The sequence below is a fragment of the Vidua macroura genome, chromosome Z (genome assembly GCF_024509145.1).
Source record: "Vidua macroura isolate BioBank_ID:100142 chromosome Z, ASM2450914v1, whole genome shotgun sequence".
In the NCBI taxonomy this organism is placed as follows: Eukaryota; Metazoa; Chordata; class Aves; order Passeriformes; family Viduidae; genus Vidua; species Vidua macroura.
In genome coordinates, this window is record NC_071611.1 from 8,827,680 (window position 1) to 8,843,337 (window position 15,658).

At 36.8% G+C, this 15,658-nt stretch overlaps 1 protein-coding gene across 2 annotated transcripts; it reads left to right on the forward strand.

Moving 5' to 3' along the window:
• Positions 1-561: 561 nt before the first annotated feature.
• DIRAS2 (DIRAS family GTPase 2) lies at positions 562-14,500 on the forward strand. Of its 2 annotated transcripts, none has more exons than XM_054002697.1 (2): positions 562-632; positions 13,072-14,500. In XM_054002697.1, the coding sequence occupies exon 2, from the start codon at positions 13,110-13,112 to the stop codon at positions 13,707-13,709; it is 600 nt and encodes a 199-aa protein (XP_053858672.1). In that variant the 5' UTR covers positions 562-632; positions 13,072-13,109; the 3' UTR covers positions 13,710-14,500. The 2 variants fall into 2 exon arrangements, with proteins under 2 accessions (XP_053858672.1, XP_053858671.1); XM_054002696.1 differs by lacking the exon at positions 562-632 and adding an exon at positions 761-842.
• Positions 14,501-15,658: the final 1,158 nt, after the last annotated feature.

Here is a 15,658-nt window from a genome sequence, read left to right on the forward strand (position 1 = left end):
CTGATCTGTTTCAGATGAGTGAAATTCTGAGGTCCTATTTTGGACAAAAGCTGTTTTTAAAGGCATGTTTTTCTTTCTACTGGTTTGGTTTTTGGTTTTGGTTATTTGGTTTTTTTGGGGGGGGAGGTTTGGTTTTTTTGTGAATAAATTTGAGACCCAAGGGATTACATTTCCAAGTAATAAAAATCAGCACAGCTCAATTGATCTGAATAAGGCTATGCTGTTTTTTGCCCTGGGGATTAGCCTCACCAAAGGCTTTGTAAGCTTTTTTTAAGTTAAAGAGACAGGCTTGTTCTCTGTTTCAGTGCTGAAAGAAATGGAGAATTGTCAGCTCAGGTTAATGCAATCTACAGCTTTAAATTATAAACTACAGGGTGTTTGAAGGCTTTAGAGACTGATTGTAAAAATCTACTACATTGGTTGAGAGAACCAGAACATTATAGCTTATGTGTATATATGTCTATACATATATATATTCCACAGTTATTCAGTAGGTGGCAGTTAAAAGCCTAGATGAGCTTTGCAGTCGCCATTTAGGCAGTAGCACTAGCAGAGGCTGGAGTCAGTGCGCCCGTAAAAGCAGAAAGAGGGAGGCTGCGATCCAGCCAGCAAGAGCATTATCCACGACCCAGGTACCGGGGAGCAGGCGGGAGGGGAGCGGAGCCGCGGGAGCAGAGGACGGGCAGCAGCCAGCGCAGGGCTGCAGGCGGCGGAGCCGTAGCCCCCCGGCTTAAGACAGGGGCTCCTTTCTGGTGGGGGGAGCCCAGGGCAGAGTGGGAGAACAGCTGGTGCAATGACAGGCAGAAACTGAAGAGCGTTTGAAGCTTTCTGTTCCTACACAGGTAATTTCTTTCCATTGTTTTTCTACACTACCTTGCACGATAGGCATAGCTTTGCACTGAATTTCGAGGTCTTCCTTTTCTTCAGCCAAAATCCACAATGCTCACTCGGGCAGAATTTCCTCTGAAGTCGGTAGAGTTTTGCGTGAGTTACAACTGCAAGATACGCTGTAAGCTAATATCTTACGTAGAGAACATGGCATGCTGTAAACTGGGGCTACCAGGGAAGTCAGATGCTGGTCAATTAATTATCATTTTTCTGTGTTCTGGGATGCTAGTAATGACCTTTTTTTTCAAGCTGCCTTTTATTAAAACTCGATGTGCTGAATTTTGCCCTAGTTTATAGGACTGGCACTGCAGAGGCTTAAGGAGATATTAATTTTTTATTTCTTTTAAATGAAAGCTACATTTTAACTTAAATGACATAAGAATATAAAAATGTGGAGTCTGAATAAAATAACACAAGGTGTTTCTTTCTCCAAGGCAAATACAACTTTGCATCATCCCACTGACAGGCAGGATTTTTTTTTTCAGTAGATTGTCCCTCTTCCAACTGAGTGAAAGAAAATAAATCATGAAAGACCATTCTCAAGTGCCTGAGTGCTGCTGAATTCAGATTTGACAACACTTTATCCCTTTCTATCTTCCCTATGAAATGTGGGATGCTCTGTGTGCTGCACCACTCAGACACAGAAGGGCGAGCACAGAATGGAGCAACAAAATTGGATGCATTTTAATTTTGAAGAATTTTCTGAATGTCCTGTTCTCATGAGTACCTAGTGAGTGAACTCATATATGCTTGTTTATAAATACAGCTGTGTAAGCTGTGTACAGCTATGTACACCCCCACTCCTTTTAAGGCAAATGGGGTTGATGAAACTGATTGCTGTTGCATCCTTGCCAAGCTTTACAGTTTACCATTATTTAGAATGTTTGCAGGTCTCAACATATTTAATTCTGGCTTTTAGAGGGCTATCTTGGCTTGCTCTTCTCCTGTTCCCTTTTTTACTTTTCTGACTAATGGACTTCAGTTATGGTCAGGAGCTGCTCTCTGGGGCCTGTCTGTCCTTACGAAATGCAGTAGTGCCCAATTCATGCAGAATGGGTTTTGTGCCATTGTTCTGGAGCTATGAAATGTGATATTCTTCTGGGCTTCATGCTCTCTCTCACACCACACACAGCATATCTGAGGCTCTTGCATGAAGAACTGTACAAACATGGAACAAGTTCAACCACACAGTTGTAAATCAATGGTCCCATGGATCTGGAGGAATGATTGTGATGTGCAGCTATTTATCTTTATTCCTGGTAAGAGAGGAGAATGAATTGGTATAAATGAGTTGTATTGAATTGGTATAAATGAGTACACTTAGGCTGGAAGATTTCAAACCAGCAAGGTTCTTAAATTACATTCTAGTTGAAGTAATGTATAGAAAACCTTTTAAATACCTTTTAGTTGTAACTTGATGGAAGGGATTATGTGAAATGGTTGCCTGCAAAGGCAAAGCACTGAATTTGATAATCCAGAAAGTCTCTTTCAGTACTGAATACCATTTTTACTTTTCTCTGGAAGTTGCCTGGACTAAAGAGTCCCTTTGCAAGCAAGTGAAGATCTTTGGAAATACAGTTTCCACATATGTCACATCAGTCAGATGAAAGCATATTTCTGCACTGTGCTGCACTATTATTTACACCAGCAGATTCACAAGCATTGATGAACCTTAGCTGAGTAATATCCCTTTCTCACAGTGCAGAGCAGAGCTCTTTGGAAGTTGATTGAAGTTCAGAGGCTCCTTCTGCCAAGTGGTCATGATTATATTACACCAGCATTGCAGTCTCTGTAGTACCAATAAAAATAGCAGACTATATATAAACTGATACCGCTGTTCCTGAAGTTGTTACTAGCACTGTTTCTAGTTTCCTTTGAGGATAACCTGATTACTTTGTTTTCTGGATTTCTCTTGTGCTAGTTAACACAGCTGCCCATGTAGAGATCCCAGCATCATGTGTTAAAAATCAGACTTGGACTTCCATTGTAACAGAGTACGTGCTATTGCTCCCAAAATTAAGATTTTTTAAATAAATGTGCAATAAACCATATTCTGGTTCAAAGATGCTCCTACAGAAAGACTGCATTCAATTTCATATTCCCTTTTTCTCTCAATCTTTATGTTTATAAGCTTATCTTTTTCTAATTTTTTTTTATGGTTTTGATTTATTTTCTACATTGGATTGCATTCAATTCACAGTGTTCCTCAGTAATTCTGTAATACATAATGAGCTGCATTTGGATGTGCCCTCTCCCACACTTAGTGTGAGGATCAGGACATTTGTACATGTAAGCTGAAACAGTATTCACTGCAGGACGTTTCATTTGGTATCCAGACTGATTCCAAATGTTTATTAATTTCCCCTTAGTATTTTATATTACTAGGACTAATTGAGCAATAATCAATATTAAATAGAGGAAGAAAGATGGCAATTTTGTAAAACATGGATATTATCAATATTAATTTCCTTTTAAAATTACTAATTTCCAAAAATGCACCAGGAGAAAATATTTCTGGAAATTTTCCTTTCCATTTGGTATTTTAACATTAAATACAGTTATGTTTCCAAGTATCAGCAAACAGATACTTTCACTGCATTTTTATTGTGACATTAAAATTAAAACATGCATTAAATAATCTCACCTTATTGCTGGAAGAGTCTGCCTGAGTGTCAATGCAGATTTACATACTGATTGAAGTAGAAAATACTCTAATTTGCCTTTTTGAGAAAAGAAATATTGATTAGTTTTCAACCAAAAAGTATTGATAACAGAATAATTCTTGAGATGGGTATCAAAGAAAGACAAGAAAATGTGAAAAAGTGTGTGTCAAGTCTGTGACAAATGAACTTTTCACTCACACTGAGATCAGGAGCACCTCCTCTTGATCAAATAACTTTAAGCTGAATGTTAATCTTCTCTATCTGAGATTAAAATTAGTCTTTCTGGCTATGCAGGTCTGCAATATGCTATCGCAGAAAAATCCAGTCAGGATCAGCCTGACTACAGGCAATGAAATTGGTTTTCATTACCTGGAAAGGTGTCTCAAAAGTGAAGTTATATCAGCTTTTCAGTTTCCTCATTCAAAATATGTATATATTAAAGAAACCATATGAAAAGGGCAAATCCATTCCTGGACTGGAATTGTTTCTTTCCCAAAATGCCCAGTAGTTCTTACTTATAATTAATCTGAAGCTAAGAAAAGAGCACTTGCCCTTTTTTATTTTTATTTATTTATTTTCATATTCTTCTCTGAAAATTTAGCTGACAAATTTTATCTCTTCTGAAACAGTTAATTATTTAAATAATCAAATATTAGCTAATATCAGTACTAAAATAGTGCAGTTAACCCAAATAAATAACATTACCACTTTCCCAGTCTGCAAACACAAAGCTAACAATGCATTAGTCAGTATGTTTTTATCTTCAAAATACAATTATTATATATTTTTTTAATACTACAAGGAAAAGAAACACGTATCTAGAAAAAACTACTCTTAAGGTTAAACTTACCTGTCTTTCTTCAGAATTGAAAGTATTGCAATCTGGAGTCCTGAACATTTATACACAATCAGAAAGCTGTTTTTACTATATTGTACTCCACAATTATAATTTAATTGTTGGTTTACAAAGTACTCTGATTTACAGAAAAATTTCAGTGGAAGAACAGGCTTCTTACTAGTGTCTGGAAACATATCAACAACTGTATTACATTGTTTAATTAATTATCAGGGATCATTTTGTGTCCTGAAACCCACTGCATTAACCTATTCCCAAGTTATTGCCCAACAAACCAGTGGCAAAATGTTCTGTTTAAGCCATTGCTTTGAATGGAATATTATTTGGGCTGTGAAAGAGCATCAGAAATATTCCAGTATTAAGGATAGCAATCTAGCTATCCTTCCCAGCCAGGCAGGGAAAATTAATGACAAGAGTTATATCATAAAAAGAAGTCACAAGCACTTAATCTTTAATAGTTTTGGTTCTACAGAAGATTTACATAAGTAGTGTCAACTTACATTAACATTATGGAATTGAGAATTATAGGGAAAGGCAAAATGGCCACCAGTCTTCAGTGTTTCCTCTGCTGAATGGAAAACAGTCTTCCATGAACGTACTATTCTTCTGTGAACAGGAAACATACATATTTACATGGAAATAGCTTGTTGTCTATCCTGGGATTTTTATCTCACAATAGTAAGATCCGTAAGTCAGAACCTATTTTTTTCCAGCTGGAGAAGCAGAAGTTCACTACAACATGCAAAGTCATTGCTCAATACCAAAAATTATTCTACTATTAGAAACCAGAGAGGCTTAAAATTCATACTGAGTCTCTGATCCTGCATTTGCAGGAATGACAAATTCTGGTTTCTAATAATACTGCTGTGTCCAATGGCATTATGTCTTACTTGTTGAAAGGCACACATATAATGTTTTAAGTTGAGTTGATCTTTCCATCTTTAGACAGTTAAGTTAAATCTATTGAAAATTGAGGGAAAACTACTGTATTTGGTTAGTTAATTTGGGAAGAAAACTTAAAAAAAATCAGTTCCAAAGGGAGCTGATTAGAACGCTTGGTTTTTTGACATTTTTATTTCTATGTATGCATTAATGACTACCTAACTACACATATGGAAAGTGTTCTGAGTAATTTTTCTCTGATTTTTGATGATAAGCACTTAGAGATTAAGACACTAGTCTACCAAAATACTCAAATAGTAAAGCAATGAAGTATCTGACATGCCGAAAGTAAAGTCTAAATTTAGACAGGAACTGTCATGAAATTCTCCCTTTTAAATTTTAAGATTAACCAAACCACTATATAGGAAGTAACAACCAGCAGGACACCTATGCACCCTGGATAAGCTTAGAATAATATTTCTGTTTCTGCAAGTAAGTGAGGGGTTTTTACTATGGTAAGTGTATTCACCTGTCCATCCTGGATAAATTTAGCATAATATTTCTTATATTACATGAAAGTAAGGTGAGTTTTTTTTTTTTCACATGGTGAGTGTGTTCAATGAAGCTGAATCTTGTTTTACAGTAATGACTCATCAGTACATAACTGTTAGGAAAACGTTAGTTCTGGGGCAACAGAGCTCTCAGGCAACAACAGAGCAAATAATTTCATTGTATCCCTATGTGTAAAGTCCTTTGTTAGATAAGGTCCAGCACCTTCTGCATTTTCTGCACATGAACCCTAATCAGGGAAGGGAATCAATTGATCCTTCTGCATCATTCATTCTTCTGCCACCAGTCCTGCCTTCTTCAACAAGCAATGCAACTTTAGTTAGGCCTAGTTCCAAAAATCCATGCTATCTGTTGTTCCTACAGGAAACATTGTCTATTTGTCTCCCCCTTCTTTTTTCCAGTTCTTTCCTGCCTAGCAAAACTATTTCTGCCACAACATCTTCTGGACATATGTTAACCAAAGAACAAGTAAAGATTTTCTTACAGTGACAACTATGCATGTGGGATTTCTTTCTTTTACCAAGGGTTTCAAACAATTTTGAAAAGGCATTGTTTTAGGAATGAGATTTTCGACATAAATGTGATGGCAATATGACAATTTGCCGAAACAGTGCACAGCACCTGTGCTTACAGGACAGCACAGAGGCTGGCTTCTACCTCCTTTACATAAAGATGCTCTTAAGATAATAGTCTCCTGTAAATACAGAAAAAAACTGCCACAGATTTATCTGAAAGCCTCCTGTCCTTTCTATTTCTCTACTATGTTAGGCCAGGATCATGAAGGAAACCCACAAAAACTCTTAGGGAATTCTCTGAAAGACTTTGCAATGTTAATTTCAGTATAAAGATTCTAAATTATTAATTTTCCATGCAAATTCAAATGTTTTCAACATTGTAGAGAACCTAGCTATAAAATGAAATCTATTTTGGTTTAAACAAATTGAATTTTTAGTTTGAATGTCTGCTTTCTATGAGTACGTCAAATAATAAAAATGTCTGATTTTGTCCCTTACTTTCCGATAATCAAGCAAATTTTACAATAAGGAAAATGTGTCAGATAAAATTTTCATGAAGAAGATGCCATTTTTCTAAGGAAATCTCTCTGGTCATCTTTCTGTAGCTGCAAAGAAAAGCTGTAAATGCTTTTCTCTCCAACTGTTGTTAAGAACAACATAAATAAAAAGTGCTACTGCATTTATGCAGTGAAAAAAAAAATCATGATTTAGACTAGCTGATCATCAAGAAGCAGACTTTCAAAGTACATTTTGTTTCACATGAGAATAAAAAAGCTCTTTCCATTTGGATTAGAACCTCATGTAGAAAAAAGCTGTTTTAACACTTATCATTTGGTCTTCAAATGTGTTCAACTTTCCATTGACTTGAGAAGACCAAAGAAGACAAGCAAAGGAATAGAATGAAAAAGCAAGTCTTACATTAAAAGATTAAGGCACTACAGAAGGAAAGTCCCCATTCTTAAAGTGTATATTCATTAGCAGATAGCAGTGAAAATACTCCCTGAGAAATGTCACTTTATATGCACAACAAGAAAAAGTTCCTTGCAGAGCTCTTTCTCTCTTTTATGTGAATAATGTGACATTTTTCACCTTTGATATTGGGCAATGGACATTGATCTTACAGTCCTGCTGTATCTACAGCTACATTCTTCACCCGGCATCTTTGTATAGGGCGTCATCACCAGATAGCCTCATGGACTGTTAATTTAAATTGAGGCAAGGTTTTGAACTAAATGCATTGCCTGTACTTTATTGGTTTTTCACAATAACAATGACAATATAAACAGAGACATCGCCTTAGAGCTGAAAAAAAAAAAAGAAAAAAATCCATGACTAACCTGAAAAAAGAAAAACAATCCATGGTTTTACCTGAGGAAAAAAAAAATTCAGGAAATTAATATACAGCATCTGACAACTGCTGAATTTTGTATCAGACTGACATCTCAGTAGGACATCATAAGACCTCAAGAAACTGGATCAGTTCAGATGCAATCAAAGCCTCTGATTCCAGAAAGCAAAGGCAACATCACACTGTTTTGTAAAATGAATGCTATACTAAAAGATATAATCTAGTAAAAAAATATCAACTAAATTTACAATTTGTGTCATTTCATGGTAGACTAATAATGCAAATGGTGAAAATCTTTTGCAACCAAACCCAAGACTGGAAACATTGGAGATAGGTTGATTTCTTTTCTGTGCTTATTTTCAAAGGTAAACTGAAAGAGTTCACCAGCTGTGAGATTCTAATCTCATATTGCTCTAAGGGTAGGTATTCAAGTAGATTAGTTTTCAGAAGTTATTTTTCAGCCTTCCTATACCTTTTGACTGTTATTGCATATGCTATCTATAGCTTAAATATGAACACAACAGGCAAGTCATAAATACATTTGACAAAGAAGTTAGACTATGAAAAACCCAATTAAAGATAAGAGAGAACTCTGGAGATCCAGTAGTTAACTACAGGATCAGTGACATTGATTTAGTAAATGCTAATATACTCACATGTAATTAATTTATCAGCCGAAGAACATTAGGAGTTTAAATTATGAAAAGCATAATCTGTAACATAAGGTATTTTATTTAAACATTTAAAATGCATATTTTTTCTCACTATATAATAAAATAAGTAATTTTATGTCATAATTACTCAGACCTTGAGCTGTATCCTTCTGTCAGAAAAACTTTTCAATTCTTCACCTGGCATATCAGAAATATCTAGGGAAAGCATACAGGCTAACATAAAGGTCTGCAGCTGAGCTTGAACTGGAGGCAGTGGTTTGCCCCAGTGAATAGCCCATCAAACTCACCTGCAGCAACTGAATTAGAGCAGCTCCAGCCTTGTGCTAGCAGAATATCTGCAGAAAACATAGCTAAGTCAGCAGAGGTACAGACTCACTGTTGTGCTGACCTTTGCAATCAGACATTTCAAAATAAAGGGTATGAATGTATGTTATGAAAATTGCTTTGGCTTTTCAAGTAAGGGCAGTGTTGATAAACTGACACTTTAGAGGATGATAATAAGTTTTCACTGTTGCAGTCTGTGAAAGTAGAAAAAGCAGCAAATGAGGCTTCATTACAGAATTAGTCCAGTCTAACATGTAAAAAGCAACTATTTTTTTCTGTGCAGATTATGAAAGACTGGTTTTCTGAATCAGAAATGATCTTGTACATCTGAATAGTCAGACTTCTTTAAAGTTAATTTTTCCATATCCTTGCTGGCCATAATGCCACAAGCTGATTAAATAATGCCAAACTTTATTTTGTCCTCCTCTGTTTTTCAGTTAACACATTTTAAGACAAAGAAACATCAGTAAGGTAATAGGGTGGTATGGAAAACATTAACAAATTAACACTTGTGTGCAAGTGCACCACATTCATATAGAATGATTGTCACTGCAGGAGAGTCTATGACCAGATCCACGCAGAGAACACAAAATAATTGTAAAAAACATTTGGGGAATTATTTCTCCAATGTGATAAAAAATACTTGCATGAGGTTTTTTTTTTTTTGTTTTTGTTTTTTTTTTTTGTTTTTGTTTTTTTTTTTTTTTTTGTGTTTTTGTTTTTTTTTTTTTTTTTTTTTTTCCTGGTGGTGGTGGTGATGGTGGTGGTTTTGGTGGTGTTTTTTTGTTTTTTTTTTTTTTTTCTTTTAGTTCCTGAGCAGGAAAAATGTATAAAAATCTGTAAGTTTTATTTTGGTAAAACTGAGGATTTTCAGGACTCACAGACCAAACATCAACTGAGGCTGCTGCTCCTTTGCAGTCACCCTGGCTGGAGAGAAACAGCTCTATAGAGAAGGTCCTGGTGCTGCTGGTCATAGTCATGGTCAGCAGTGGCCCCGGCTGCAGGAAGTCCCCCCCGTGCCCTGGTCTGTATGAACAGGAGCATGGCCAGCCGGCCGAGGCAGGTGATAATCCCCCTCTGCTCAGCACTCACGGGACAACAGCAATGTGGTCTGTCCGGTTTGGGCACCCCCGGCCGGGGAAACACGCCGATAAACTGGAGCAAGTGCAGATGAGGGCACCGAGGTGTCCAAAGCTGCGGCGCTGTCCTGCTCTGCAGGCTGAGGGACCAGGGCCAGTTCAGCCTGCGGAAGGCAAAGTTCAAGGGACAGCAAAGCGTAGCCCTCAGCACCTACAGAAAAGCCATCAAAAAGGTGGAGTTACATTCTTCACAACAGTAGATGCCGGGAGGAGAGACCACAGGTATGGGTTGAGAGAGTACCTTAGATTAGGTATAAGCGGGAAAAAATCATCTTGATGGTAATTTTGCATTGGAGTTTGTTTCCCAGAGAGACTGTGGGAAAGACTGGGGATTTCACATCTATACAGGATAGAACAACCTTCTCTGGTGTCATGGCTGACCCAGCTGTGATGAGCAGTCTGGACCAAAAACCTACTCAGGTCTCTGCCAGCTGGAATTATCCTTTGATACTATGGTAATTTCTAAAGAATATCTGCAAAATCTCCCTACACATTAGATCCGCTATTCTTACCACTGTGAAGTTTTCCTATTGTCTAATGTGAATCTCTTCTACAATGAAAGAACATAACTTTTTTTCCACTAAACTCTCCCTCTTTGCAACAACTTGCTACGTTCTGAAGATCGATATCATGCTATTCCACCATCCCTTAGAATTTTTCTTTATGCTTAATACTTCAGGCCATTAATGTGCCCCATTTCAAGTTGTTCTATCTTTTGGGCTACCACATGTGTCTGTTTTCTTTGAGATTTCTGAGTATGTTTAGTGTATACAATGTAATAGAGCAGGAGTACACTCAGCTAGCTTTTAAAATTTTATTTCTCTCCTCCATATTTCACTGATTTTCTTAGTAATAGTCTTCATAGTGCATTTTTTCTCCTAGTCCTTTAGTTCCTAGGCTACATATAGTATGACTGTGCAATGCTTATTAAGCTGCTTCTGAAGTGGAACTCGCAGACATTGCTCTCTTGCCTTTTTACTTACAAGAAATTATTAAACTATAATTCTTATGGTAACTCATTCTGTGCAGTCATCCACAACTGTAAGCTCTAAGACTGTTCCAAATTTGCATGTCTGCAGTTCTTATGTACAGATTTATTCTCAGTGGAACAGCATTATGCTAACTTCTTCTCCTTATTTTTTTCCAGCTATGTTTTTTTTTCCCTTTCTTTATTTAACATAATGAGCTGCTCACTCATTTCCTTTGTTCCTCAGAGGGTTTTACATCTTCTATAAACACATACATGAGCATTTTTTCTGAGGCGACTTTTTCTTTCCATTCCTTGAATTCTGCTGTCAGAAAAACAATTTTGCTTCAGTGCCTCAGGAGGAACACTTATTTATCAATCTTTCCTATATTTAAACAAGCCTCTCAGAGTGACAGCGAATGTAGCACAGGAGAGATTGAAGGGGTGAAGCTGCCTTCTGCCTGAAGCCAGGCTGGGTAGACAGAGCTGTGGCAGCTCTGCGTTTTGCCTCAGGATCAGCTTCCCCAGTTGCACTGGTTATTCTGCCTAGGGTACAGCAGATGAGGAAATACAACTCCTTCATCCAACAAATTATGTAAGGACAGATGTTTTCAGCTTACTCAGACCTTAGAATTAGGACACTATAGGATGCCCTGTATAAGAAAGATAACATCAGGATATGCTTGAACAACAAACTGAAGACACTAGTGCAGCATGCATTGCCGTAGCTTAAACCTAACTGGCATAATGAGAGACAGCATCAAAATGCAGAAACAGAAAATTTAGCATGAGCTTGCAACTGGAATAAGAGCATGGGAGGTCCACTAAGATCCACACCTCTAAAGCATCAGTATTGTCTTGCTGCTAGACAGGTAAAAGGTAACTTTAAATCACCCCCTGCAATGCAGTGACTCCTTCAGCTGCATTGAAGCTTGGAGGCTTGCTTTCAAAAGGAAAGAAATTCTTTGGGTTGTTCTAGATTTATTTCTACCCAGGCAAAATTACAACAGGCAAATTTAATCACTTGGTGCCATTAAGGCACTTGGGCAAAGTTCCCTATAAAGACTGCCCATTTTCTTCAGAACAAATACAGATGTAGCAAATTTTGCATTTTTTTCCACATGTACCCCTTATATATATCAATTTGGTCTGAAAAGTCACAATGCCCTATGCTTTCTTCAATTTTTAGCGTTCATTTTTAAAGTGATTATTTGCTTAAATCTCACTAAATATAAAAAGACTGTGTGTACTGATGTGCTGAGTACCTATTGAGCTGCTACTGATGGGAGGACAAATTAATCTTCATTTTATTTAAATGAATTCTAAAACATCTACTGCTTGTAAACATGTGACTATTTTACCATTTAGATTATTTTAAAATTATTTCCATATTTGTGGTCCTACTATACACACACAGATGAGTTTTGTCAAGGGGAACTGACTGCGGGAACCACAGAATTTTGTGACCTTTGACATATGTCCTTGCCAACCTCAGCAATACAAGCCACTAAAAGTGTGCAGAACCTCTCTGATAAGTATAGCCAGTCTTGTGTCAATATCATCTGCTGGAAGACCAATACTGGAATAAAAAGGCAGAGCAATCTGAGTTTATCAAAATGTACTCTTTGACCTGAAATGCCAGTGGCAAAACACACTGAAGTGTGTTTTAACTCCCATGGAGTTAAAAACAAAGATCAATAAGTGCTATTGCTGAATAATCCACAAATACATCTTAGTTGTCATTTAGAGCCGTAGTCCAGTCATAGTGGGGATAAATTCCTTAACTACTGAAGAGCTGGAATATTCAGAGTAATTTACTGTCATACACCCGTACAGTGATCAATTGCAACTATTATTTTAGACCTATTTAAGATATAGAAAAATAATTCCCTTTTTACAATTTGTTCGGGTCAAGGCCTTGTTGAAATTCCCAGATGCAACTTTTTAGTTTTGTGAATATTAGTCCAGTAGGAAAAATACTGAAACACGCATTGTTAATTAAAAATCAGCCGTGAAGCCACAAAGATGGTATTTTGATACCAGTCCAGACTGGATTGCAAACCCTAATTTACAACTGAAATAAATCATTCTGTAACCCCCTGAAAGACTTATTGAATTAGTACAACTAGTACGCCATCACTTACATTACATTTATTTCTCTTACTGTGAAAGGTATCACAGCATGCACTCCACACTTGTATCTGTATTAATGTCTGTCTCCTTGTTTTTGTTTTTTCTCTCCTAGGTTTTCCCCCTAGCTGAGCAAGTGACACACAGAGAAACATGCCTGAGCAAAGCAACGATTATAGGGTAGTTGTGTTTGGAGCTGGAGGAGTGGGAAAAAGTTCTTTGGTCTTGAGATTTGTGAAGGGCACTTTCAGGGAGAGCTACATCCCTACCATTGAAGACACCTATCGGCAGGTGATCAGCTGTGATAAGAGCATATGCACTTTGCAGATAACTGACACCACAGGGAGCCATCAATTTCCAGCCATGCAACGCCTCTCTATTTCTAAAGGACATGCTTTTATTTTGGTTTACTCTATCACCAGCCGACAGTCCTTGGAGGAACTCAAGCCAATCTACGAACAAATATGTCAGATTAAAGGAGACATAGAAAGCATTCCAATAATGCTGGTGGGGAACAAAAATGATGAGAACCAAAATCGAGAGGTAGAAAGCAGTGAAGGAGAAGCCATGGCGAAGAAGTGGAAATGTGCCTTCATGGAGACCTCTGCCAAGACGAACCACAATGTGAAAGAGTTATTCCAAGAATTGCTAAACCTGGAGAAACGCAGGACTGTGAGTTTGCAAATTGATGGAAAAAAAAGCAAGCAACAGAAAAGGAAGGAGAAGCTGAAAGGAAAATGTGTGGTGATGTGAAATTGCACTGTCAGGAATCAGCTGTGAGGTCTCAACTGGCAATACACATGTAAACCCATAGACAGCAAACAACCATGCAAGATCCTGTTTATTAGAATCTGTTTTAAAATAAATACTTGGAAATTGAAAAAATGAGGTACTGTGATTGCTATGAAAAAAACAGAAAAATAAAAATATGTGTAGTCTCACAATCATGTAAAGCAAATCAGGAAGAAAACAAAAGATGTCCCAGAATACCTTATTTTGTAATATATAAGAAAGAATTACCATCATTCACATAATATAAAAGATTTGGAAAATCTACTTAATAATATCCGCATTTGCATATAATTGCAAGAGAAAGCAATGTATAATATCAGAAGAAAAACAATGAAATGGTAGTGAAGAAACCTAGAACATACAAATACATGCTGGATGGTGTTAACCATATCCTTCAAGAAAGCTCTGGATGAACAATTCTATGCCATTTTAATTACTGACTGGTGGGAGAATGTGCATAAGACAGTCTTGGATCACCTGAATAAATGACCTATTGCACAGTAAAAGGAAGTGTGGGGATAGCAGTTAAAAGGGACAGATATTGTCTCCATCCCCCCATCATGATACTTCTTTCTAGTGTGATACAGTGTTTTAACTGAAGGTTGTGAAAAAGCCAATCCCTGTAAGAGAGCTGGAGATCATAATTTCTGGGCTCATTGTTTCAAGGATGACCTGAGTTTCTGGCCCAAATATATTTCAGAAGAACAGACATTTATTTGTGGAGAATGCCAGATGGAATGGTGTACATATAAAACCAGAAAGCTTACCCAGAGAGAACTGACTGGGTAGTCGCCTATGAAAGCCTCTGTGGGAGAGATTTAGTTCTAATGCTGCTGCCAATTAAATGAACACATGGTGTGGTTAGTAAATGAATGGAATGTCTTTTGAACTGGTGGTACCCTTGGAGTGGGGTTGGCATAATATACAAATTATCACATTAGCTGACTGATACTTCTTTACATTACTATATATTTCAGTTAGAAGGATTTATGCTCATGCCCTATAAGATCTATTGCCTTTATATTGTCTGAAGTATTTTATATTTGCCATTTAATCTCATTATTTGAACTGCTGTGACTATTTATAGAACAAAATAAGTATCTGAAGTTAGTGCCCACAAGAGTCTCTAAAATGAGGGATTTTTGGGAAAAGCACTATAGAATCTGGGATATTTTGCAGTCAGGACTGTATTATAATGCAATACAAAGTTCAGAATAGAAAACACATTATTTAAAACATCCTGTCAAGGGGAACTGCACTTCTAAAAACCTTTGAAAGGGGAAAAAGAGTAAAAATTGTGAGTTTTCCTGGATGTCTGTCCAAAGCTTTTTAAAAAACTAATATGAATGACTGAAGTATGTATCCTAGTGATGACAAAGGTCATCTAAGGTAAAATAAGCACATACAATTTTAAAAGGACACATTAAAATTGTGTAAGTCTCAATTTGTACAGTAGGAACTGCTTTGAACCAATAAAAAAAGCCTACCATATTTTTAGTAAATGTTTATGTCAAGAAACATGGGAAAATGAAGTCGAGTGCTATGATTATTAGCCTGCATGTTAGTACATTATAAATATCTTCCAGGGGATGTTCAAATGCAGTGTTTGCATTAAAATTTGTTACCTTGCTCCTTTCAAAGTTATTGCTTGCTTATCTTCCACCTTTCTAGCAAATGTGCAGATATTTCAGAGGTAGAGTAATAGCATACACAAGAATTGCTACTAGCACTGTCTAGAAAGGAGCACAACTTCTGTCATGCAGTCAGAAGAAATGCTGGCACCAGTAGAATTGAATGTGAAACTCCTACTGATTTCAAAGAGACAATTTTTTTGGTGTTTATTTTATTCCATTAAGAAGAGAAAACTGAGCATGGAAAAACTAATGCTCTTCATTAACAATAAATTCCAG

Coding starts and splice junctions, on each gene's coding strand:
- DIRAS2 (XM_054002697.1), top strand. CDS start 13,110: ATGCCTGAGCAAAGCAACGATTATAGGGTAGTTGTGTTTGGAGCTGGA.